This window comes from Pelodiscus sinensis, chromosome 14 (assembly GCF_049634645.1).
Source record: "Pelodiscus sinensis isolate JC-2024 chromosome 14, ASM4963464v1, whole genome shotgun sequence".
Lineage (NCBI taxonomy): Eukaryota > Metazoa > Chordata > Testudines > Trionychidae > Pelodiscus > Pelodiscus sinensis.
The window spans coordinates 856,864-882,948 of NC_134724.1; the positions used below are offsets into that span (position 1 = coordinate 856,864).

The window sequence follows — 26,085 nt, forward strand, 5'->3', positions numbered from 1 at the left end:
GGAAATAATGTCTGAGCTGTTAATTGTGTTTTCTTTTGTAATTAAGGCTTTTAGCCCAGAGGCTTTCCCTGAGTATATCAGTTGGTGGCTCTTTCCATCTAGATACTTTACTATGCTTGCAACTGTAGTTTTGTTTTGATAATAAAAGTTTGTTCTTTTTTTTCTAATTAACCGGGATTGGTTGATTATTGTGTCCTTAGGACTCAGTGGCTAGTTACAAGGGCAGAATCCATTGTTGTCCATTGTAGAGTCCATCCCTCTGTTTTTCCCAACTTCAAGCAAAACGGAGGTTGGAGCAGGGGGAGAGTTTTACCTTAGGAGGGAGATATCCCAAGTGATTTCTTCCCTGTTTTTTGTTTGTTCATTTGTTTGTTTTTGGAATTACTTGGGTGGTGGCAGTAAATTCCCCAAAATCTGGGTATTAGGATTTTGGGGGGAAGTTTTTGTACCAGAGCCTGTAGAGGCAAGGTTTTGGAGTGCTCTTGCAGACCCCCAACTCCTGCATTCATCATGCCAGAGTGGGGAACAACCTTGACACCTGTACAGTAACTTGAATTCCTTAAGATATTTTGTCCCCATAGTGCTGCATCATAGGATATGATGTGTGTGCCTGTGCACTCTCAGTAAGAGATTCTAGATAGCAATATGGGTCTGCACTTGCACTCTCCTCCTGCTCCAAACCCTAACTGTCCCCCTGCTCCAACCTCCGTTTTGCTTGAAGTTGGGAAAAATTGAGGGATGGACTCTACAATGGACCCTGCCCTTGTAACTAGCCACTGAGTCCTAAGGACACAACAATCCTTGTGCTCCCGTGCAAGGATATCTAGGGAGGCCTGAATCCACAGCTATTCCAGTTCTTTCTGTTACAAAGCACAAAAGATACTGTTCAGGGTGGAGGAAGGACAGAAGTTTGAGCGTTCACAAGACAAAACAGGTTGAAGAAATAAAGTGTACTTAGCTGTAATCAGTGTTTTTTGAGATGACCAGGCATGTTCATGGGTATTGCGCCACCTTCTGGTAGAACTTGCTTTTGGCAGTATCTGCTTACAAGGCTGTCTCAGTTTATAGACTCACCGTTGGTGCAAGGGGGTGGAGCGTCCTCTCCGGCTCAATTCTTTTCACATAATTACAGGATACTGAGTGAGAGGTGAAAGAGGATAGGAAGAGTGAATATACAGAGCCACTCGAAGGTAAATAGCCTTCATTTCTTCTTTTTCTGGATATGCATATTATGGGAAAATTGATGAGCAGTGCTGAGACTATCTTGGAGATGGGAAAAGAGCCCTAGTTGAATAAAGACTGAAGCACCAACTTGCCAAGCCCACCCAGCGTCTGCTCTGGAAGCTAAATCCGGAGGGTAGTGCTTGGGGAAGGTATGTAGTGCTTAATGCTCAGGCTGCAGCTTTGCAGATCCCAGCAGCTGGCACCTGCCTTAGACAAGCAAAGGAAGTAGCCACAGGTAAAGTGGAATGTGACCCAATTAAAACAGGCACCACATTAGGTATAAGCTGAAAATCTGGTTTAAAAACGACTATGTCGTTATGAAATTAAATAAATAAATGGTGGATCATCCTTGAGTTCATTCTGTTCATTCGCTCTTTTGGCTGATGTAATGGCAAAAATGAAAGCTGTTTTAGGGGATAAATGATGCAAAGAACATTCATCCAAGGGCTCAAATGAAAATGTTATCAACATAATTAAGACCAACTTGAGGTCCCAAGAATGGACAAGGTCTCTGAGAAGAGGATGCACATTCAACAGACCTTTCACAAACTCTGTAACTGAAGCATGATCAAACAGCAATCTGCCATCAACTAGAGTATGGTATGGGGAGATGGCTACCAAGTGAACCTTTAATTGTAAATTAGATACACCTTAATTCTTTAATTACATCATATGTTCCAGAATAAAAGGAACAGAAGCTAAACATGGAGGATCAAGCTTCCTTGCATCCATTCCTGCAATCTAGACTACTTCCAGTAGTAGTAATTTCTAGTGAGCTATTTCCTAGAGTTAAGCAATATGTCCTGCACAAATGAAGACTATAAGTGCAGACTGAGCCAGAAGATCTGATCATGTAGAGAAATATGAAAATTCCACCAGATAGCTGAAGGAGATCTGTAACCAACTGTCAACATGGCCAAACTGAGGCACTGAGTATTATCTCTGTCTATCACCATCAGACCACTTCCCCTGTATCATAGAAAAGGGCCTGGAAAAGACAGATCCCTTTTGATTGCTCTAGAACAAAAAGGCTGACACTTCCTGTTGACTGAAATGGTTAACTTTTCCATAACTGTTGAGATGAATTGCACACGTGCAGGTGCATGTGTGTTGAGCATGGTTGCCAAAAGAATTTCTCTCAGTGGTATTCCTTGGGTCCATTCTGGTGTCCCTGGGTGCTGCTCACTTGTCCATAGTGTTGGTATAAAGGCTCTGCTGCCCCTGCCCCCATTCTGTTCCTTCTTCTAGCCAATTTCTGATAAGAGGAGTAAGACTTGGGTTTTGGAATGGACACGTGCAAAACATCTTGAAGAGTAACCCCTTTTCTTCTTCAAGTGCTTGCACTTGTCCAACGCAGTTGAATTGATGATGGGCTGGGAGAACATAGGCATGCTGGCTGGAACACAGTCCAGCCAAATCTGGCATTGTCCCTGGCCTGCTGAGTTATGGTGTAATGAGAAGAAAATGGTGCACTGAGAAATAACTTTCTGCTCTGCAAAAATCCTGAATAGGAACCTGTGCTAGAAACACCACTGAAGATGCTTGTGCCCTTGTGAAGTAAGCAGTTAAGATGGGTGGGGGTAGAACACCTGACAGCTTGTAGCTTATGTGGATACATGATGTGATCCATGATGAGAGTCTCTGAGTTGATATGGGGAGACCTTTCATCCTGTCTGCAACCACTACAAACAACTGGGTGGATTTCCAGAATAACTTGTCATGAACAGATCCATGATTTGTCGACCCCATCTGGAAAGGGCTTCTGGGAGGCATCTCTCTCCTGGGGAGATCTGCAAGCATACTGTTTTTCTCTGCCAGTTGTATTGTTGTGGGGGTAAATGTGGTGGATGCATCAATCCCTGACTTAGTGAATCCGCATAAGAAGCGGTGGAGTGAGCAACCTCATTTGTTGATATAATACATTGTGCATGTATTAATGGACAATAAATTGATAATTTTCCCATGATTAAATTGTTCAAGTGTACTCTCTAGTCCTTGGTTGACACATCTGAAGTCACTGTGCAAGATAGAGCTGGAGGAGTGAACTCTTCACTTTGAACATGTTGTTCCTGTTTTGACCAGCAGTGTAGGCTGCTGTTGTCTGGGACATGATGAGACACAATTGAAGACCATATCAATTTGGACTAGATATAGGGATGTCCAGTGCTGCAAAGGAAATATTGTCAGATGGACAAATGGAGTCTCATAGGTAGTCGCTGCTCTGTGAACCTCCTTGAGACTCAGGAAGAACTTGACCATCAATGTGGTGCAACTTCATATTTTCAGTAGGCATTGCTCCAATTTGAGAATCCTATCATCTGGCAGAAGAGCTCTCCCTGCTGTTGAGTCCAATATGGGACCTGTAAAGGGGATCCATTGAATAGGACAAAAGACTGGTTTGAAATACTGAGGAAAAACCCTAGACCTGAGAAGAGGTTAATTATGGTAACTGTGGCCTTGTCCACACTTACTGAGAGATTGGTGCTGTGGGGATCGATCACCTGGACCCGCTAAATCAACCACTAATCACTCTCCCATCAACTCCAATACTCTGCCAGATTGAGAATTGTAAGGGACATTGAAGGGAGTTTCTCCTGTTGACCCCCTGCAGTGGAGATGCTGTGGCAATTCAATTTAAGGTACGTTGACTCCAGCTATGCTGTTCATGTAGCTGGAACTGCATACAGGTGGCCTCCGACTTGTGACGCGATGGGCTCCTGGGGAAGTGTCGCAAGTCGGGGTGTTGTAACTCGAACCCTCATTTACAATAGGCATCATGCGCCGTCCTAAATGCGGGACAAGGATGTAAGTCGGGGTTTTTTGGCCCCTTCCGCGCTTACAAAAATGGTTGTAACTGCAGGGGGTTGCAACTTGGGTGGTCGCAGCTCAGGGGCTTCCTGTACCTTGGTTCAACATTGCCCCCTAGAGTAGACCTAGCCTGTGGCTCAGCGGGTCCTAGCACTCATCTGGCTTCCGTAGCCAATTGTCCAAATATGGATACAAGAAAATATCTGCCTCCTTAGATGTGCTGCTACTTTGGAGAGGCTCTTCATAAATAACCAGACTAATGGAAGCACCTTGTACTGGAGATGATGCCTGGCGACCATGAAACAGAGGTACCTGTTGTTGTGATATGGAAATAAGCATCCTTTAGATTGAGAGTCGCAAACCAGTCCTTGATCAGTAGCAAAAGAATTAGGAATGCCAGGGTCGTCATATGGAACCGGAATTTCCATATGTACTACATTTCCAGATGTAGTTTAGAGGAGGTGCCAAAGTGTTTCCCTGCTGTCTCTCTCCTGCCATGGCTTTCACTGCTGCATGTAGCCGCACATCGTAATAGGAGGCAGTCTGCTGTGCATTTGTAGCTACGTAATAGCTCATCTAGTCTTAAGTCTAAAAAAGTGTGTTTTCAATACCTGACTGTGCAAAGTGATGTGTAACTGTCTTAGATTCTGGTACTAGCAGGGGAATTGTGGTAAAAGTACACATTTCAGCACTGTACTTAGACAGTTGGCATTTCAGTCCAAACATCTTGGTGTACATAACCCAGTGACCTAACAGTCACAGTCCATAAATGCTAAGAGCTGAGCTTGATAGCGTACTTGAAGGATAATTTCTTAGACCCTCAACGAATGACTCCAGTAGAATGCAAGGACAATGAGCAGCATCTACACAGCTGGTTATTTTCATCTGTTGGAGACAGTGGCCTTACTCCTTCACTTGATAGGTTTATAAAGATTTCATTTCGGTTCTCTGTTCAGATGGCTACTTAGTTGATTACTACTATGGTGATTGGTACCACTATATTGGGGTGGGCAACAGGGCCTCCGCAGGCTGGATCTGGCTCACCAAATGGGTTGATCCGGCCTGCAGAGGTCCTTGCGCTCCCCCGCCCCTAGGCCAATCAGGGCCTAGGTATGGGGGAGTGCGTAGCACATTGACTGAGTGCCGCATGCCGGAGGGCAGGGAGCAAGGGGAGCATGCAAAATCTCTCCCACCCTACAAGAGGCTCAACACTTAGAATCACCTGTCGGGTGACTCTAAGCGTGGTGCTCCCTTGCAGGGCAGGGGCAGACTTTGCGTTCTCCCTCCATCCCCAGGCCCTGATTGACCGGGAGCTCAGGAGGGAAGTGTGTGAAGTCTCCTCCCACTGCCAGATGTGTAGGCACCTAGAGGGACCCACTAAAATCTAGCATCACAGGGCCACTAGTATATGACATTTTAAAATCCTGTCTAAGAAGTAATCCGCTGAATTCAGTTTTAGATTTTCTACAATTTTCAAGATGCAGCAGCTAAGATGATGTTGGGTAATGCTCATGGTTTTCCATTTGACCGTGACATTTCTTTTGTGTGTGTTTTCAAGTAGGTAATTTTGCATGTCTCCTAAATGTGTAGTGATGGAGATATTTCTTCTAGCCTCCATTTGAGCAAATATGAACCATTTTTCTTTTACATAATTTTGATAAAGGACATGGGGTGGGGAGTACAGAAAACCTGTCTCATTTTGGGTCTCCTTCCATGATTTTATGTATATAATAAACGTTTTACTGGTTTATTAGGTATGCTTATTCTTTTGTCAGCCTGAGTCATTTGAATTGATGGAACTCCTTTAATTGGCTTCTGACACCCATATATCAGATGTGTAATTCTTACTTGAAGAATGCCATTGAGAAGGCTGACTTAACTAGATATTGACACTCATCATCTTGTAATGTGTAGCTGCTGCCTGATGGACAGCACCTGAAGCAGATTGAGGGATCAGAATTGCAAAATACAATTTTTAGTTAAGAAATTGCCTGGTTCCTGTATTTTAAAAATGATTTCTGATTGCATCATTTTCTAGTTAATCAGTTAAAGAGCACTTTACAGTTTTACCTTTTCACTCATTGAAGAGTTGACTGATGTTTGCAAGTTGGCTGAAAATATTTTTGAATGCACAGACTATATAGCTTCAACTGTCCCTACAGTAAAGCCACTTTGAACCTTTGTGCGTATTGTATTTAAATCTGTTTCTTATTTCTTTAGGTTTATGTGCGGTTAAGGCCGTTCTTCAGAGAATTCCTGGAACGTATGTCTCAGATTTATGAGGTAACTAGAAGATTTATCTGGTGTTGCTCGGGTCCTTCAAGACAAGAGGGTGGGAGTGGAGGGGGTGCAGGAGTCAGGGCAAGGTTTTGGGGATGTGAAGGAATCAGGGCAGGGGGCTGAGGGTGTGGGTAGTGCAGGACTCAGGGGAGGAGGTGTGGGGCTCCAGGCAGAGTGTGTGTGGGGTGCATGAGTCAGGGCAGGAGGTTGGGGGCTCAAGGCAGGGGCTGTTCAGTCCAGCTGACAGCTGCTCCCAGGCAGTGGGGATCATGCTTCCTGGCCAAAATTGCTCCATGGGGCGGCAGGGGCCGTGCTGCAGCTCTTTGGGGTGATGGGGGCTTACTTGCTTGCAGCCCGCTGTTGTCATTCTGGAGTATAACTGTCCCTGGAATCACAGTCCTGTCTTTCCATTTTATGAGAATCAGTCGCATGCCACACACATCCCCTTGTCCTGGCACAACCAACCCCTGACCTTGCTTTAAGTTATGATAAGAGGAAATGAATTTGGTGGTCCTAGCTCTTACCATTTAGGAGGCGTTCTTGAACAGACTCACAGATGGATGGACAGACAGGTGCACAAACTCAGATGTATATTAGATAATACTTAGCTATAACCCGTACATTTCTTTTTATTATATATACTCATGTTATGCTAAATAATGCAATAATGATGCAGCTTTTTCCTCCTCTAATTTATAGATCATTCTTTTTACTGCTTCTAAGAAGGTGTATGCAGACAAGCTATTGAACATACTAGACCCTAAAAAGCAACTGGTCAGGTAAATGTGATTTAAAAACTAGTGTAAATATCTAATGTTAGGCTAACAAATTTTTTTCATAAAGTTATAATTAAAAAGTCAATAATTACATATTCACTTCTTTGTTGTATTGTGCCTCACTAAATTGACTAAGATTGTATTCATGAAGGGGGGAAATGAGAGGGGGAAATTAATTGAATTATTGTTCAAGGGATAGTAGGTACATAAACCCTATCCATTTTTTGGACTCCAGTTTGAGGTTTAAAGTGTATGTATCTCTTGATCCATCATAACATATTTGAGAGTTATCCATAACAAATGTAATTCTTCTAGTGCCTGTTTCTTAATTACATTGTCTATGTACACCCAAAATTCAATGAAATAGAAAACAAACTGTTTTTCAGAGAAAATTATTCATTATTTGATGAGTTTTTAAAATGAACTACTTTTTAAAGGTTAATTAATAAAATTAATTTTAAATCCATCATCTGCAGAAACAAAATATTTGCATCTTTCATTCAAGCATTATTTGTTGATTATTAATAGAGGTACTTAGCCTTATTCATTTCGAAGTCTTTATACTTGAGCCGTGGTTTATGATGTAGGTGACTGTGTTGCATTGCTCAAAAACAATTCCTCTAGATTTTTAAAGAAATGTTGTTGCAGGGATTTACATTTTGATACCTGGAAGGAAGGGTGGGGTGGACTTTTGGATTGGAGAGTTAAAACAGGGGAAAAAAAGGGGGAAATCCTCAGGGATCCATCCAAAATGTGGTAGCCATAGTAGTGGAAATAAATATTTTCCATGTTTCTCTAACTAGGGAGTGCAAGATACTGTGCCCAAGAGCTCATTTGTAAATGTCTCATTTGCATCATGTTAGTGTAAGAAACATAAGGTGAAATTCCAGCCCTGTTGAATTGTGTGGAAAAGCTCCCGTTGAATTTCAGTAAGATCAGGATTTCTCCGGATGTTGTTTTTAGTGTCTGGGACACCACTCATAATTTATTTTAAGTCTTTAAAGATATACTGTCATCTTGTTCTAAGACAAATGTTTTATATTTTATAAAACTTCAGTATTACAGGAGCAGTTCACCTAATTGATATTTTTATGTAAATACCAAACAGTCTGGAGTAGAGACTGTCTTTTTATTACTTGTATGTACAGTACTGCAGAGCGTGACCGGGAAACTTACATGACATAGTAATCATAATAATAATAATAATAATAATAATAATGGAATATTAAAGTGTTACAGTGTATGGATTCTGCACTCAAACTAAAGCTACATTTATGCCTGGCAGAATTTATTTGATATATTTTTATATAATTTTGACACACATCTTTTTATTTTTAAGCATTTTTCTTTAATTTTTATTTAATTAACATTTCACAGTTGCAGGCAATTATGTGGAAATCATATCATAGGTTTCTTAGAAAGTAATTTAATGTTAGATGTTAAGATTCAAAAAGTTTTAAAACAGAAATTGTCAACATCACATAACAAAATATACCCAGTATCCCTAAATCGAGCTCTTATAAGGTCTCAAGCAGCATTTTTCTTTCTTTTAATTATTATCAATGAAAATGTTTTGTTAATTTGTGCTTGTCTGATGAAATCAACATTTATAGACATTTACTGATAAAAAGCTAATCCTGTCAACCCTGGCCATCTAATCTAGATCCAGGAGTTGTGTTAGGGAAGTTGTATGGCCAGTGTTGTACACAGTGATCGCAGTGGGCCATTATGACTTTGGAATCCGAGTTTATATTTAAGGACTATAAATAAAGAATAAAGTATTTTTATCTATTCATGGAATCTAAACTGTGCAAATTTCAGTTGAATAGATCTTCAGTATTGGTGTGTGGAATCTGGACATATTTATTATGCCTTTTTAAAAGTTGTTTGTTCACAGTTTCACTACTATTATGTTCTTCATGTCAGTGTCTTCCTTAAGATGCAGTAATAATATTCTTTGAGATTCTTTTTAGGAAACCCAAACAAATGTTATTTGATGCATTTTACCTCATTTAGTTAGAATTATAAATTTGTTTTTCTGAAAGTCTCTAAATACCTAAAATATGAATAACATAACAAGGAATGATAAGTATTGAAGGACTCTGTCCCATTGATTACTGTGCAGAAAGTTACATGGCTATCTCCCCCTTAATGGAAGTAACTAATGTAATACTTCACAAGTCTCTCTGAAAAATTCTTTTACAGCTCTAATTGTTATGCTTCAGAATGCAGTTTTAAACCTGTTGAGACAGGATAGATATCGTGAAATGGCTGGTGTATCTGAACTCTATTCTAAAAATTTGCACTGGATCCATACTTATGATTCATGTGCCAGTAAAAAGCTGACATCAAGGTTTGATTAGTTTTGGCACTAGCCTAAAGGGAAACTTGTGTGGCATGCCACACATAGGAATCTACATATCAAATTATTTGTCTCTGAGCCATCAGCTTATTTTCTTCCACAGAAACAGTGGGAGCTGTACTCCTTTGTGAACTTAAACATTTCAGATACAACTTCTTTAATTTCGTTTAATCAGATTTCCTGAATTTTTAGAACAGCCTTTGAGAGACTGTCACAATAAAAAAAAATGTAAAGCTTAGAAAGATGCATTTAGATTGTAATACAATTTCAATGTAATCTGTATTTGAAAGTCAGTTTATTTTGTATTTGATAAAGTGACAAAGCTTCAGTTGTATTTTAATACTGCTTTCTATAACCTGATTCAATTTGCACTATCCAAATAATTCTAATTACTATACAGCATCTCTCTGTTGAATTAAAGGAGAGCAGGGTAATTGGAAGAAAAGCAGTTAATGGAATGTTTTGGCCTTGAGGCTTTTCTCAAGGTGTTATAACTGAAGTAGGTTAATTGCCAGCATAGGTAACATTCTACATAAAACTTTCCTTGTCATATTTTCTATTCTGGCATGCACAAGGATAGGGAGGTTCTGTTGTCTAGTCCTGGGTTCCATTAAGGAGCATACTGTGTGACCTTGGAAAGTCACAAAAGTACAGAGTTTTATAAATCCTTCTCTTTGGTTATAAACATGAAACATTTAAACATTAGAGAAACACACAAGTTCCATTGTTAAAGCATGGCAATACTTGACTGTAAGGTCTGCCTATTTGCTAAGGATTTTGATGATAAAAGAATGGCCTGCAAGAGAGAGCCAGTTGGAAGAGCTGAGCACATCAAAAAAGAAAAATTGAGATTTTAACTTCCATAACACTCGTCACCATTTAATTTTCTTTTTCCCTGTGCAACATATTTTTTCTTAGTTGCTAAATTAATTATTATTTTCCTTTAACCCATAGGCATCGACTTTTCCGTGAGCATTGTGTTTGTGTACAAGGAAATTATATAAAGGATTTAAATATCCTGGGTAGAGATCTTTCAAAAACGATCATAATTGACAATTCACCACAAGCCTTTGCCTATCAGGTAAGCATTTTTGCAATAGTCACACTATTTAGCATTTGTAAAAACCTCTGAAAACGGAAACATAAACTTTTAATTTAACTAGGTAAATTAAGAAAATGCTAGGTGTAAAAAATAAAATACCTAAATAATATGTAATACATTCATCTCAAAATATATAGGGTACTTTTTAATAGGAACATTTTATCATTTTAGATGTTCCTAGAGCATTTCAAAAATAGTATAATTTAAAAAAAATAAAATGTAAGTGAAAAGAATTTCTGTGTGGAAAACATCCTGAAGAACTCCATGCTCACATCTCCTTTGTATTATGATTATTTGTAATGATAAGAGAGGCTTTTTAACACTTTTATTCAGTAACTCAAAGGGTTGGAATTTGGGGAGAGCGTGGGCTGTTACAGCAGAAAAAGTGAGACACGAGATAAAACTGGGAGGGATCAAATCTGTATCTTATGTGAGAAATACGGGGAATCATAGAATGCTAGAACTGGAAGGGACCTTGAGAGATCATCAAATCCCATTCCCTGTCCTCAAAGCAGGACCAAGGACCGTCTAGATCATCCCTGACAGGTGTCTGTCCAACCTGCTCTTAAATATCTCCAGGGATGGAGATTCCACGACCTCCCTAGGTCCCAGAAAGTAGCTATCAATGGTTCACAATCATGCTGGAAGGGCATAATGAGTGGGGTCCTGCAGGGATCAGTTTTGGGTCCATTTCTGCTAAATACCGGGGTGGGCAAAATATGATTTATGGGCTGGATCCAACCCACGGCCCAGGGCATCCTGCCTTCCGCACCCTGCACACCACTCAAAGTGCCTGGCTGTAGGGGGCAGGGCTCTGCATGTTGTCCCTTTCCCCAGCACAATGTCACAGCTCCCATTGGCTGAAATGGGCACATGGGAGCTGCTTGGGCTGTGCTTGTTGGTGCACAGTGTGCATGGTGTGCAGAGAACAGCTCACTGAACTACTGGCGCTGAGTTGCTTAAGTAAGTGCCTCCTGGCCAGAGCCGGCACTGGGTACCTCAGTCTTCCCCCCTCTGCCCCACATCCCTGCTCCATGAATCCAAATCCTCTGCGTCCCTGCTTCTACACACATAGCCTCTCCCAGATCCTGCATCCCAGTCCCCTGCCCCCAGTCACAACCCAAATCTCTGTGCCCCCTTTTGCACCCTTGACACAGGTCCCCTTCACCCTCTCCTACACCCATCCTCAGTGTCCGAATCCTGTCCTTCACCCATACCCCCTACTAGATCCTGTACCCCAATCCTCCGCCCCATGTCACAATCACCTCCCAGACCCCACACATACTTCTGCATTCCAGTCCCCTCACCCACGCTCCCTTCTCCTCCATCCCAGACCCCTCATCTCCTCCATTCATATCATGGAAGAGTGTATACTTTGACCGCTTACCAAATTCTTGGAGTGCCCCCCATCAAAAAATTATTGTCCATCTCGACTTAAGAGCTTCTTCAGTGATTTACATGAAGGCATAGAGCAGTGGTCCCCAACGCGGTACCTGCAGGCGCCATGGCGCCCACTGGGGCATTTATGTGCGCCCGCTGAGTGATCGGGGCCGGCCCGGCCCTGCCCTGGGCTTGCGGCGCATGCGTGGTGCCGGCCCTGGGTGCGTGGCGCATGGGCAGCTCCAGCCCCGAGCGCCTGGCAGCCCCAAAAGGTTGGGGACCACTGGCATAGAGAATATACTTATGGGGTACGTCTACACTGCAAGCTTTTTGCTCAAGAACGGCCGTTGTTGGGCAAAAAAGTCTGGAGCATCTACACTGCACGCCCATTCTTGCGCAAGAAAATTTACAGTAAATGTCAGAAAAGAGGGCTTCTTGCACAAGAGTTATTCCTCTCCCCATGAGGAATAAGCCCTCTTGCACAAGAGCTCTTGTACAAGAAGGCAGTATGGATGGGCAACAGGGGTTTCTTGCCTGTCAGAGCATTCTTGGCCATCAGAGCTTTCTTGCGCAAGAAAGCATCCACGCTGCCATGGACGTTCTTGCGCAAAAGCACATGGTAGTGTCGATGCGCTTTTGCGCAAGACCTTTTGCATAAGAACATACTGGGTCAGACCAAAGGTCCATCCAGCCCTGTACCCTGTCTGCCAACAGTGACCAATGCCAGGTGCCCCAGAGGGAGTGAATCAAACAGGCAATGATCAAGCGATCTCCCTCCTGCCATCCATCTCCACCCTGTGACAAGCAGAGGCCAGGGACACCATTCCTTATCCATCCTGGCTAATCGCCATTAATGGACTTAACCTCCATTAATTTATCTAGTTCTCTTTTTAACCCTGTTATAGTCCTACCCTTCACCACATCCTCAGGCAAGGAGTTCCACAGATTGACTATGCACTGTGTGAAGAACTTCCTTTTATTTGTTTTAAACCTGCTGCCCATTAGTTTCATTTGGTGGCCCCTAGTTCTTATATTATGGGAACAAGTCAATAACTTTTCCTTATTCACTTTCTCCACACCATTCATGATTTTATAGACCTCTATCATATCCCCCCTTAGACTGGGACTTTTCAGCTTGGAAAAGAGGAGACTCTTTAATCTCTCCTCATATGGGAGCCATTCCAAACCCCTGATCATTTTAGTTACCCTTCTCTGAACCTTTTGTAATTCCAGCACTGTGTATCTTTTTTGAGATGAGATGAGACCACATCTGTACGCAGTGTTCCAGATGTGAGTGTACCATGGATTTATATAAGGGCAATAAGATATTCTCCGTCTTATTCTCTGTCCCCTTTTTAATGATTCCTAACATCCTGTTTGCTTTTTTGACTGCCGCTGCACACTGCGTGGACGTCTTCAGAGAACTATCCACGATGACTCCAAGATCTCTTTCCTGATTAGTTGTAGCTAAATTAGCCCCCATCATATTATATGTATAGTTGGGGTTATTTTTCCCAATGTGTATCAAAACCGTATCAAAACAGTTCTTGTGCAAGAAGCCTGCAGTGTAGACGTAGCCATAAAGTTTATAGATGATACAAAGGTGGGAGAGGGCTCGCAAGTACTTTGGAGGATAGATTATAATTCAAACTGATCTGGACACGCAGGAGAAATAGTCTGAGATAAATAGAATGAAATTCAAAAGAAACAAATGCAAAGTATTCCACTTAGGAAGGAACAATCAGTTTCACACACACAAAATGGGAAATGACAGTCTAGGAAAGAATACTGCAGAAAGGAATCTGGTTGTTGTGGACCACAGGCTAGGTAGGAGTCAACAGTGTAACACTGTTGCAAAAAAAAAAAAAAAAAAAAAAGCAAACATCCTTCTGGGGATGTGTTAGCAGGAGTGTTGTAGGTAAGATATAGGAAGTAATTCTTCTGCACCTACTCATGCTAATTGGGCCTCAATTTGGGTACTGTGTCCGGTTCTAGTGCCACATTTAAGAAAAGATGTGGAGAAATTGGAGAAAGTCGAGAAAAGAGCAACAAAAATGATTAAAGGTCTAGAAAATATGACCTCTAAGGAAAGACTGCAAGAATTGGGTTTGGTTAGTCTGGAAAAGAAGACTGAGAGGGGGACATGATAGTAGTTTTCAAGTATCAAGTACCTAAAAGGGTGTTATAAGAAGGAGGGAGAAAAATTGTTCTCCTTGGCCTCTGAGGATAGGACAAGGAGCAATTGGCATAAACTGCAGCAAGGGAGGTTTAGGTTGGAGATTAGAAAAAGCTTCCTATCTGTCAGAGTGGTTACACAGTGGAATAAATTGCCTAGGGAGGTTTTGGAATCTCCCATCACTGGAGATATTTAAGAGCAGGTTAGACAGACACCTGTTTGTCCAGATGGTGCTTGGTCCTGCCATGGTACAGGGGACTGGACTAGATGACCTGTCAAGGTTCCTTCCAGTCCTGTGATTCTGTGAATTACGTCTTCTTGAAATTCAGAAAGTGTCAGTGTGTTAAGGCTACTCTGAGTTGGGCTATGTTCACAAAATATACCCTTTCAGAACTAGTAGAAGAATTAGAAGCAAACATATTGTAGGTTGAGGAGTGTGTGTGTGTGAGTGAGTCCTCCACAAGAGGGAAGAGACTAATTTAGGATTTTGGAGATCGGAGAATAGAACTTGTGTTAAAAACAATAGTCTGCCATAGGATTCTCTCAGCCATTTTCAGTACCCGTTCAAAAGCTAATAATACAATTTTGTTGTCTATAAATTCAGCACTAGTTCAGAGGAATCCTCCACTCACAACTGTTGTCTGCATAGTTCTATTTCCTATTGTATGTGGAGCTTCTGAACCAAAATCATGATCCAGAACCCTATGAAGTCAATTGAAGGAAAGGACTTTTTTAATGTTAATGAGTATTGGATCTGAGACCTAAAAGCTTCCTTCAGATATGAATGCATGATTCCCATTGAAACAAACAGAAAAACTATGTAGCACTTTAAAGACTAACAAGATGGTTTAATAGGTGATGAGCTTTCGTGGGCCAGACCCAAGTGGCCCATGAAAACTCATCACCTATTAAACCATCTTGTTAGTCTTTAAAGTGCTACATAGTCTGATCTTGTAGAAACAAAAGGAAAAACTAACATGGCTACCTCTCTCTTATGATTCCCGTTGGTTTTAGTAGAGTCTTTCCATGTCTGAGGGAAGCTCTAGATCAAATATCTCTGGATCCAATTTCTTGATTCTACAAATCAAGTAGTCATCTTTCTTCGGAGGTGATGGTTAGAAACATAGACTGACAGACTTTTAATCTGATTAATTAAAAAATGCCAAGAACTGCCTCAATTTCAATGAGTAGGACTGTTGGCTTCAGCCCTATGGTACCAGGGCTCCATCGGTTTTCAGGGCTCACGGACTCCAGGTTAAGAACAGATGCCACAGCATATTGGTGAGGACTAATGATTTTATTCACAGGCTGCTAGGAAATTGTTGTGGCTTCATGGAGTTCTGAAATGCCTAAAGCAGTTGAGAGAGGTTTTCTCAGGCTAGGATGGGAATAAAGGGATCTGTCAGGAACGCTTCAATTTAATAGGTACCTCACCGGTCCCAGCCACTGTAATAAATTGTCTACCTGTATTATCAGACAGGTATAAACTTTCAAGGCAGTGTTACCTTTCCTAAAATTGATACAAATCCAACTCATCCAGTTTGGGAACCACAGCTATGGGGTTCGTCCATTCAATTTCTGCCTCCCTAATTATAAGAACATAAGAATGTCCTGGCTGTTCATTCCTTCTGGGGCATCTGGCATTGGCCACTGTCGGAAGACAGGACGCTGGGCTAGATGGACTTTTGGTCTGAGCCAGTCTGGCCGTTCTTATGTTCTTATAATTAGGGAATCAGAAAGTGAATGGAGGAACCCCATCTCCATCATGATTTCTTCTCAAGCAGTGCCCCATGGTTTCCATGTAAAGTGTCTAGGGTTCTTCCTGACCAATTATTTCGAGGTGTTGGATTACTGTGTTATCCCAGGGGAGAAGGAAAATAATGTAGCAATGTCATTGGTCAGTTGGAAGAGTTGCTGCTTCTTGACAGAGGTAAGACTTACCTTCAAGAGTTAGTGTCAGGTTTCAGCCATCGGGTGTTTGGAGTCCTAATTCAGGGAAGGGAGTTATCAACCAATCTTGCTTGCGTTTTCCAAGGTTTTGAAGATTCACATGATAAATTTTGGTTTCCTCTCTTCTGGACATCATTTTTATCTCATCATCCACTGGCCTACATGTTTACTAATTTAAAATAGGACCTGCCACTGGGCATTCACTTTGACTTGGCCGAAGGAAGCAGTAAAAGGACCTGGTCACACAGGGTCACCTGGGTAAAAGACCCATAGTTGTACCTGTTGATTATAATTTTGCATCTGCATGTACTGGACCTTTCTTAAAATTTCCTCTGGTGAACACTTCTACATCCCCAAGTCATTTCCTTAGCTGTAAAATGTACTGAATCACACTGAAAGCACTTATGTCTTATTCCTCCCAGCCCTCTCATAGGAAGGCCAAATTTTTCCTATGCCTGGTGGCCACAAAATAACCTGAAGGGAGAGAATCCCATAAAGACCTGCAGGACTTCCCTTATGGTATAAAATTGGTGGGAGTAGCCCTGCCTAGTCCTTGGGATTATAACTAACAAAGCATTTCAGTATTCCTACTGGGCTCTATGTTAGTGAGTGGTAACAGAGGTTTTCAGGAACTTGGCCTTCAGAAAGGCACATAACTTGTGCATGAACTGGGATGTGAAATACTACCAGTTCATGATAGTATTTCTTGGTAGAAATGCCATGCATAAGGAGCTTCAAGAGCTCTGGGGTTTTGGCCATAGTTTTTGCTGAATGAAGGAGAACAGCTCCTGGATACCTGGCTGCTTAGTCAACAGTTGCTAATCTGTACAGGTTTCTAGATGGAATTATTTCCAGGGACCTCCTGCTTTTTGCTGCTGTTCATTGACAATTGACCCACCACCTGGGCACTAGGCCATTTTTCCAGGTGAAACCACTTCTATTAGTGGTCTTTCAAATGCTATATTGTCCCCTGGGAATGGGTTTTGGATTTAAAACATTAACAGTGGGCTTCCTAAGAAACATCCCCAAATGGTTCAAAACAGCGGAATCAAAAATGTATTTACTGTATATAAAAAACAATGAATAGTCTAGCAGCACCTTAAAGACTATCAAAACGTGTAGATGGTATCATGAGCTTTCGTGGGCAAAACCCACTTCTTCAGATGAATGGTTGAAGATGAATGGTTGTACCCACGAAAGCTCATGATACCATCTACATGTTTTGTTAGTCTTCAAGGTGCTGCTAGAGTATTTGTTGTTTTTTAAGTCTTTCCAGTTACAGACTAACTCGGCTGCCCCTCTGAAGCATTACTGTATATTTCAGAGTTAATTCTGTTAAGTTTTGAAGGAATTTTGTACATTCTAAACAATTATCAAAATACAGGTTTTTTTTCAGCTTTGTTCTTAATTTCAGTGAGTAGCTGTTAAACTCACCTTCACTTGCATATGTAAACTGGGGTCAGCTTTGGTTTTACAGACGTCTGCAGTGTCTGCCTATAGGTGAAGACTTTCTGAACACGTCTATGCATTTCAGTCCAGCAGGAGTTTTAATGCTAAAAATGTCAGCATTGATGTAGTGCAGGAGGAGAACCTACGGCCCGTGGGCTGAATCTGGTACCCTGCTTAATTAGGTATGGCCCATAGGAAGCTTGTGTTCCAGTCCTGTGGCAAGTCTCTGATCCTTGGTGTCCCCCCTCCCCAATGGAGGAAACTTTTTTACAAATGGATTTTAAAATCATTTCTAGAGCAACAATATGTGTTGATAGGTTCTGTTGGCTCAAAACATGTTTTGCATAAAATGTACTATATCATCAGTGTCCTTTTTCAGAGATATTCAGCAGATCTGTGATTTTATTTTAGCTTTCAAATGGAATTCCTATAGAGAGCTGGTTCATGGACAAAAATGACAATGAACTCCTAAAATTAATTCCTTTTCTCGAGAAACTTGTAGAGCTGGTGAGTATTCAGTGTTATCTTTTTTTCATATATGCTCAAGGAAAAATTTCAAAATTGTTTGAGATTTTTGAGCCTACATCACTTGGAAACTTTTGAAAGTGTTACACAGCAGCATTCTAAAACTGTCTTGCCTGGACAGAAATCCAAAATATGCATAGGAAGTGCTTGTTGGTCAAAAGCAGAATATGGAGTTGAGTACATGGCTAGAAGATTAAAATCAGTTCTGACTCTTCCTATGGGCCCTTCAGTTAAGTGACTTACCGATCTGCACATATGTTTCCTCATTTGAAAAAATTGAGATAATACTTATGTCACTGGGTTGATGTAAATGTTAGAGTTGTAATTGTATTATGTATATTAACATAATTTGAAAACATAACTCTTAAAGTCTAAAGTGTCACTTGATTTATTATTTTAAAACCTGTAATTTCATTTTTTTTTCTACAGAATGAAGATGTCCGACCTCACATCAGAGACAGATTTCGCTTGCATGACTTACTACCCCCAGATTAAATACGAAGCCTTTTATCAAATTACTGAAGGGGGAGAAAATGCAGGACCCTTTTGGACTAAAACAAAAACATTGCCATTACTGTTGAAATTTTGCATTTTTGTACCCCGTCTTGCTTTTCTTATCTTTGGTGCCCAACAGTAATCAAGGGTTACAGAAAGAGACTTTATATATCTCAGATTGAATACATACAGTACAATACAGTAGGTAGGCGAGAACAGAAAAGTCTTTAGAACTAGTGCAACTCCAATGAAATTTTTTTATGTACAGGACATCTGCAGTTTATAAAGAATTCTGTTTCTGCCACCAGCAGTTTGACCTGTAGAAATACAGGATTTTATGATATAACAGAGATTGAAAATGGACTCTTATTTTCTCTCTGTTCGGTGCTCTAAGTGGGTTTGTAGCCACTTTTCTGTTACTTTTAAGATTCTCATTTCAACAGGAATGGCCAGTAAAAGTTGTTTTATTTTTCCTGTTAAGGTTTATAACCTTTTTACATTTTTGACCTGTATTAGCTTAGAATTTCATTATGCATTCCTTTTAGTTGAGGCGCTTCATAGTTTTTCTGGAAATAGCCAAATTTTATTAGTTTTTTATTATACAATTGAATGGCCGTTTTCCTGCTTCGTCTGCCTGCATACTGTATATTTGTTTAAAAATATTCTCTAGTTTTAGTCCATGTAAGTTTCATTTAGAAATACCTGCATTTATATTTTGTTTCTTGTAATATTCTACTGTAGTTGAAATCTTTTCAAAAATCAAGAGACTGGCTAGATAAGAATATAAGAATTACTAATATTCAGAATATTTAAACCATTGTGATGGCATGTACTCTGGACAGACAATATCTTGCAGTGGCACGCTCAATTGATGGACAAGGAATACCTCAGATTATACTGTGCATACAAATCGTTAAGGAGAATTATTTGGTCACCTGTTGGATTTAATGCAAATCAATTACTGCTGCCTTTGGATTCCTCCAAGAATGAAGTATTCTGCACAGTGGCTCAGTATTTTAAGATGTTTTGCATGGGCTGGTGGTACCTCTTGTTATGCTGTTTGTTACAATCAGTTTTAAACTTTGTGTAACAGTGAAGGTACCTAACAGTAACTATGCATGACCCTGTGATGCAGTACACTCCCATGCCACCAGTGCAGTTAATATGCTATCATAGTGGTTTTCTATGCTATATGGAAATAGTCTTCAAGCCGTGGGTCTCTAATGCAGCTACTACAAGAGGTTGATATTTTTATAATGGTGTGTAATCTCCTTTTCAGGAGGCTTTTTATGGAAGGTATAATTTGTAAAAGTTAGGATGCTTTGCCTCTCGACTGCATTAACAAGCCACAGGCTCGGACTGTTTTTGTGTAAAGGATGTCACAGAACGGCACTTTTTCTAAAGAGAAGTTTGATATTTTGTATGCTTGTTAAGAAAGTACAGTATTGGAAATTAAAGGTGGACAACTGATAATTGAGAAGTATGTCAATTAATTTTTTATGTATATTACCTGTTTACTTGTACAATTTTATTGTACAAATTACATGCAGCTTCATTTTCAAATGAGTCCTTAAAATAAGGAAAATCTTTTTAGGAAAACATTTAATTTTGTATTTTTAATTTTAAAAGGCATGAGTTATGTCAACTTTTTCCAGTGTATTAATGAAGATTTTAACTTTTCATCAGGTTGAGTGTTTTCTTACTATATTATCTGTTGTGTATGTAGCTAGCACATTGTGTCAATGAACTGTTAAAAAATTAGCATGTAGAGCAAGCCTGTTTTGTGGAAAATCTTTATTCATTAAAAAAAAGTCATCATGGCAGATTTTCTGCAAAAAAAAGTGAAAAGCATTTGCAATTCAGAATACTGATTTTTTTTTTTTGTATTTAAAGAAAGGTATTTTGCTTGCAGGAAAGAAATACTACAGATTCATTTTAATGAGAATCTTTTAAATGTATTTATCTTTAGGGCATCTGGGCATCTTTACGCTGTTTGTCTTATGTCTTTATTGAAATAAAATGTACATAACATTACCTTTATATATGCTTCTGCGCAGACATGTGAACTCCAGAACTATTTCACATCCCCTCCTATTATTATGCTAATATAATGGATACACTTACAGATTTGAAAATGGTCAGTTTGTGTTTGAGTTGCTGCAAAGATTCTCCCACAATTTTGAAATTATTATTTTTAATCAGTCTTTCTCAAACATAAATCTAAGAATTTTTAAAGTTAACTTAACAATGAACTCGTGTTCAGAGTGGACCTTCTGTCAAATTACCGTAAATAATATGCTATATCACATTAGGGTTTTTTATTCATCGCTAAATAAATCTAGGGACTACCTTGAATAAGCTAATCATGGTCATTCTTTGTGACTCAGTAAAATGGTACAAGGATACCACCGATGAAAATAAGTTTCCTAAGCATTTCTGTTCTAAGTGATGCCATTTTGAGTAAAACCATTACGAAATTAGTCTTTTTGATTAAACGAAAGTACACATTTCATTTTATAAATGTATTTTTGTAATGATTTCAAACCCCTGAGGAAAATTACAACTTGAGCTACTATAATTTGGGGTCTAAGAAATGTAGGGAAAGATTGGTGATTTGGTACTACCTAGATGCACAACAAAAACATAATACATATTATATATTTGAATGTTAACAGGCTGCAAATCTGATTTTTATAATTGTGATCATGCTTTGCATAAAGAATGTATCTTTTTTTTTTTTAAATTAAGCTTATATAAATATGTCAAACATTTCTGCTCTACATAATCTTTCTATCATCTACACTTAGATGTAATCAGTTTTCATTTTATTGGCTTCTAGGATGGGGTGGAATGACCCGTATAAGTGCTACTCTGATCTTAGACTATTGTCCACAGCTAATTACAAACCAAAACTGTTGCCAGTAACTGTGGTGGGAGAGGGCGGTGTGGGTATTCAAGGTGTTCAAGTTTGGGTCCTTTTTGAGTTTTTACTATTCTGAAATTAATCTTGTAGCTGTATAGCTCTAACTTTCTTATTTTTAGAGAGTTTATCAGAAGCGTAGCATAACATCTTCTTTCCACAGTGAATTCTTGGTGATTTTGTTTGCTATCTTTCACTAGAGCCTGCTGTTTGTATGGTCCTTTTACATGTTCTGCACATGTTATCGACTAGCTTTGATCATTTTTACTTCTACTGGCAGAACTACACTGGAATGAAAGATTACAGTTTTTTAGGATTAACTGATTGTATTGTTTCATTTGTTTATTCTCGTTCAGTTGTTTCTCCTTCCATCTACACAGGAAAATATTCTTTCTTCTTTCATTATTACTCAGAAACTTTTAAAAGTCTGAATTCTTCGAAGCCGGATCAGATATCTATCAAAGGCACCATTCTGTTGACAGTTCTTTATTAACCAGTGTGGATTAAGGATACTGTATCAACTTCCCTAAAACGCCAATTCAGTAAATGATTTAAACACTTGATTAAAGTGAGTTATATGCTTAAGTGCTTTCTAGAATCATGCTTTCATCCATAGTGCTTGTTTTGACGTTTGACAAACATTGTACAAGAAGGTAAACAGTCATGTATACTATTTTCCTTTGCTTTCTCTTCTGGTTCTAGCTTCCTTGGAGTGCTTGAACTGCAAATCACATTACTTTATTCTCTTTGTCCAAACGTTTTTTCTTTAATCAGTTCCATTCTGTTATATTACAATGGATTCTGATTATTATAAGTCATTTAGCAATTTAATTTCAAATTGCAAAGTCATGATCTGGTAATACTATCAGAATTGACAAGAATCTGCTCTTTCTTTATTTCTGACATTGAAACATGAGACAAAATAATTCATTTAATTTTCCCTTTGGGGTTCTGGAGGGTTAATAGGTGTAGTATAAACTTACTGTCACTGAAGTCAGTAGCTGTGAGCAATTGCTACTTTAACTTTTTTCTAACCTCTTTCTTTTTTTAGGAGTTACAGTGACCTCAGTCTGTGGCAGCACACAATTTTGCACCCCCCCCCCCCAATTGGTGCAAAGTACTCTTAAATCCAATCAACAGAGGATCTTCCCTTGATAGGATCCTTGAGTTGCAGAGTCATAGTGGGTCCCTGTGGTCAGGGCTATGGGCAATGTTCCCTCTAATTTTCCCACCCCAAGCGGAATGAATTCTTATGTGCACCAAGGTTCTGAGTGTGGGAGGGGGCTCAGGCCTGGGGCAGAGGGTTGGGGTGCAGAACTATGAGGGCTCTGGCTGGGGTGCAGGCTCTAAGGTGGAATGGGTTATGGGGTTCAGGCCTGGGCAGAGGGCTGGGGTGCAGGCTCTAAGGTGGGATGAGTTGAGGGGTTCAGGGCTGGCACAGAGGGTTGGCCTGCCAGGGATATAGACTCTGGGCTGGGGCTGAGGCATATAGGGGAGGGCTCAGGGCTGGGGGTTGGTGGCAGCAGGAGGTACAGCTTCTGAGCTGGGGATGGGAGTACAGGCTCTGGTTTGCGGTGTGTGGGCTTGGGGTGAAGCCGGGGATGAGGGCTGCGGGATGCAGGAGGATGCTCAGTCTGGGCGGGGAGGGGCCAAGGTAGGACGGAGGTTGGGGCTCAAGCTTATCCTGGCTGCTCCCTGCTGGGGTTGGCAGGGAGGAGAACTCCCTTTGCTGGCCACGGCAGTTTTGGAGTTTGGGGTGATATTTTTCCCCACTGGAGCCCTGAGTCCCTATGTGGGCTTAATGTGAAGCTGTGCAGCAACACAGCTTAGGGCAGGGGTCTGCAACCTATGACTCTAGAGTCAAATATTGCTCTTTGGTCATTCCAAAAATACACACAATATAAGAATGGCCGTACTGGGTCAGACCAAAGGTCCATCTAGCCCAGTAGCCTGTCTGCCGACAGTGGCCAGCACCAAGTGCCCTGGAGGGTGTGGACAGAAGACAGTGATCAAGCGATTTGTCTTATGCCATCCATCTCCAGCCTCTGACAGAGGCCAGGGACACCTTTCCTACGCCCTGGCTAATAGCCTTTTATGGATCTAACCTCCATGAATTTATCTATCTTCACTTTAAACTCTGTTATAGTCCTAGCCTTCACAGCCTCCTTTGGCAAGGAGCTCCACAGGTTGACTATGCGCTGTGTGAAGAAGAACTTTCTTTTATTGGTTTTAAACCTGCAACCCATTTATTTCATTTGGTGTCCTCTAGTCCTTATATTATGGGAACTAATGAATAACTTTTCTTTATTCACCCTCTCCACACCACTCATGATTTTATATACCTCTATCATATCCCCCCTCAATCTCCTCTTTTCCAAACTGAAAAGTCCCAGTTGCTTTATCCTCTCTTCATATGGGACCTGTTCCAAACCCCTAAACATTTTAGTTACCCTTTTCTGAACCCTTTCCAAGGCCAAAATATCTTTTTTGAGGTGAGGAGACCGCATCAGTATACAGTACTCAAGATGTGGGAGTACCATAGTTTTATATAGGGGCAGTAAGATATTATGTGTCTTATTTTCTATCAACTTTTTAAATTAAAATAAAAAATTAATTCAACATTTTATAAACACATAATTACTCATGTCAGGATGATGTTTTGTCTACTTCATCTTTAACCGTTCATTTTAACAACCATCCATCCTCTGCACTAATAGCGGGTGGGGGGGGGTTGTGCATATTCTCTTTTTATTTGATTGGTCAAGAAATCTTTCCATCACCACATGATGGTGAACTCTAACTCCCTAACAGTAAAAATAGTGGAGAAAGAGAGATGATTAGTACCAATTTTTCAAAAGGAGTGGACAGACTTGTAATAATTTGTAGATAGGTCTGGATCTCCACACTGTGTCATTTGTTTTGTTCTCAAACAAAAAAAAATGAATTTCATGGCAAAACATGCAGCATTTGCTACAAAATAATCCAAAGGGGATGCTTGAAAAAAACCCTGCAGGGAGCCGCAGCAAAAAAATGAACATTGGACAAAATAGCCTGCTGGCATAGTAAAAAAAAAAAAAATGGGGCTCATTCAGCATTATTCAAGAGGGGAACCTTTCTCTGATGGAGATTACATGAAGAGATGCATGCTAAAAATTGGTCATGAACTATTTGACGAGTTTCACAACAAGGACAAAATCTTACAGAAAATTCAAGACATGCCATTATCGATAAAAACAGTTCATGACAGCTGTAAAAATGGCCCATCAAACTGACAAGGAACAAATGCAAAATCTGAGTACAGCTAACTTATATTTTGTTTGCTTTGGCCAGGAAAACCGACACACATGAAATTAATCAGTTGTGTATTCTGGGATGATATATTTGTGGAAATGCTGTGCATGAGGAAATGACTGAGTTATTACCCATGAAAAATCAAAGAAGGGATGAAGACATCCTTAAAACTGTAATGAACTTTGTAAATGAGAGAGAAATACCATTGGATCATCTTGTGTCTGTGTGTATGGACAATGCACCTAACATGGTCGGCAATTGACAGTGATTAAGGGCTTGGGAAAGAATCCAATTGACAATACGAACCAGGCCCATTACGTTTCTGAATTCGGTTCCACAAGATTGCATGCAAAGTGCCTCCTGATGCACAATGCAATGAAAGTTCAGTAATGGATAGTTTAGCTGTTCTGACAAGAGTAAGGAACCCCCTGTATTTTCAGTCACTGCTCGAGGAATTAGATTCCAAATACCCTGATCTACTAATGCACAGCGATGTTCGCTGTTTGTCTCGTGGCAAAGTTTTGTCTCATTTTGCTACCTGTATTCATGAGAGTGTCATTTTTGGATAAGAAGGGTGTCACACACGTCAAGCTTTCAGATTGTGTCTGGTTGCTCAAGTTTTACTATCTCATCAACATTACGGGTCATTTGAATGAGTGGAACCTTAAGATACAAAGGTAAGGAAATACAGTCCTGATTCTGCAGCAGGCAGGGTTCAGATTTGGATGAAAATTGACATAATCAAAGATATTGAGATGGGCAGACATTTTGAAAGATTACAAATATTTTGTGATTCATATCAGAGAGAGAATCCAAATAGCAATCTTGATTTGAAGCAGCTTGCTGGGTTTGTGTCTGAGCTCCTGATAGCATTCAAGTCTTTTTTTGTTAACTTTCACAAACATAATGCTCTGTGTAAGTTTGATTCGTCCACGTAAAGTGTCCATTGAAGAACTGGATTTGACAGTCATTCCAGGCATCTCAGTCAGTGATTTGGAAATGAAAATAGCAGATTTCAAGGAGTTGGATATCTGGGTGGAAAATTCATCAAGCTGAATTCTTGACAATGTGCAGAATTGGCAAAACTGCACAAATGGGCTGACACGAAGAAATTAGAGAATGATGATAATCTGATTCTGCAGACTTGGAAAGAACTTTGTCATAGACAACATCATGCAGAATGTCAGCTTGGCCTTATTTTCAGTGTTTGGATCCACCTATATGTGTGAGCAGGCTTTCGTCATTTGAATCACATCAAAGGGAATTTGTGCTCAGGACTGCCTGAATGCGTGCATGAGGCTGAATTTGACCAGTTACGATGTAAACTTCAAAGAAATGTGCGAAAAG

The 26,085-nt window shown here is 40.2% G+C and overlaps 1 protein-coding gene across 1 annotated transcript in view; it reads left to right on the forward strand.

Annotated features, from left to right (window-relative positions):
• The window catches only part of CTDSPL2 (CTD small phosphatase like 2), a 100,392-nt gene extending 79,825 nt beyond the window's left edge, over window positions 1-20,567 (forward strand). Inside the window, exons 9-13 of the mRNA XM_075896797.1 lie at window positions 6,253-6,315; window positions 7,012-7,091; window positions 10,405-10,531; window positions 17,919-18,014; window positions 18,462-20,567. Of these exons, the coding sequence (XP_075752912.1) occupies window positions 6,253-6,315; window positions 7,012-7,091; window positions 10,405-10,531; window positions 17,919-18,014; window positions 18,462-18,527 (432 nt within the window). The 3' untranslated portion in view covers window positions 18,528-20,567. The remainder of the gene's footprint in view (window positions 1-6,252; window positions 6,316-7,011; window positions 7,092-10,404; window positions 10,532-17,918; window positions 18,015-18,461) is intronic.
• The last annotated feature ends 5,518 nt before the right edge of the window (window positions 20,568-26,085 follow it).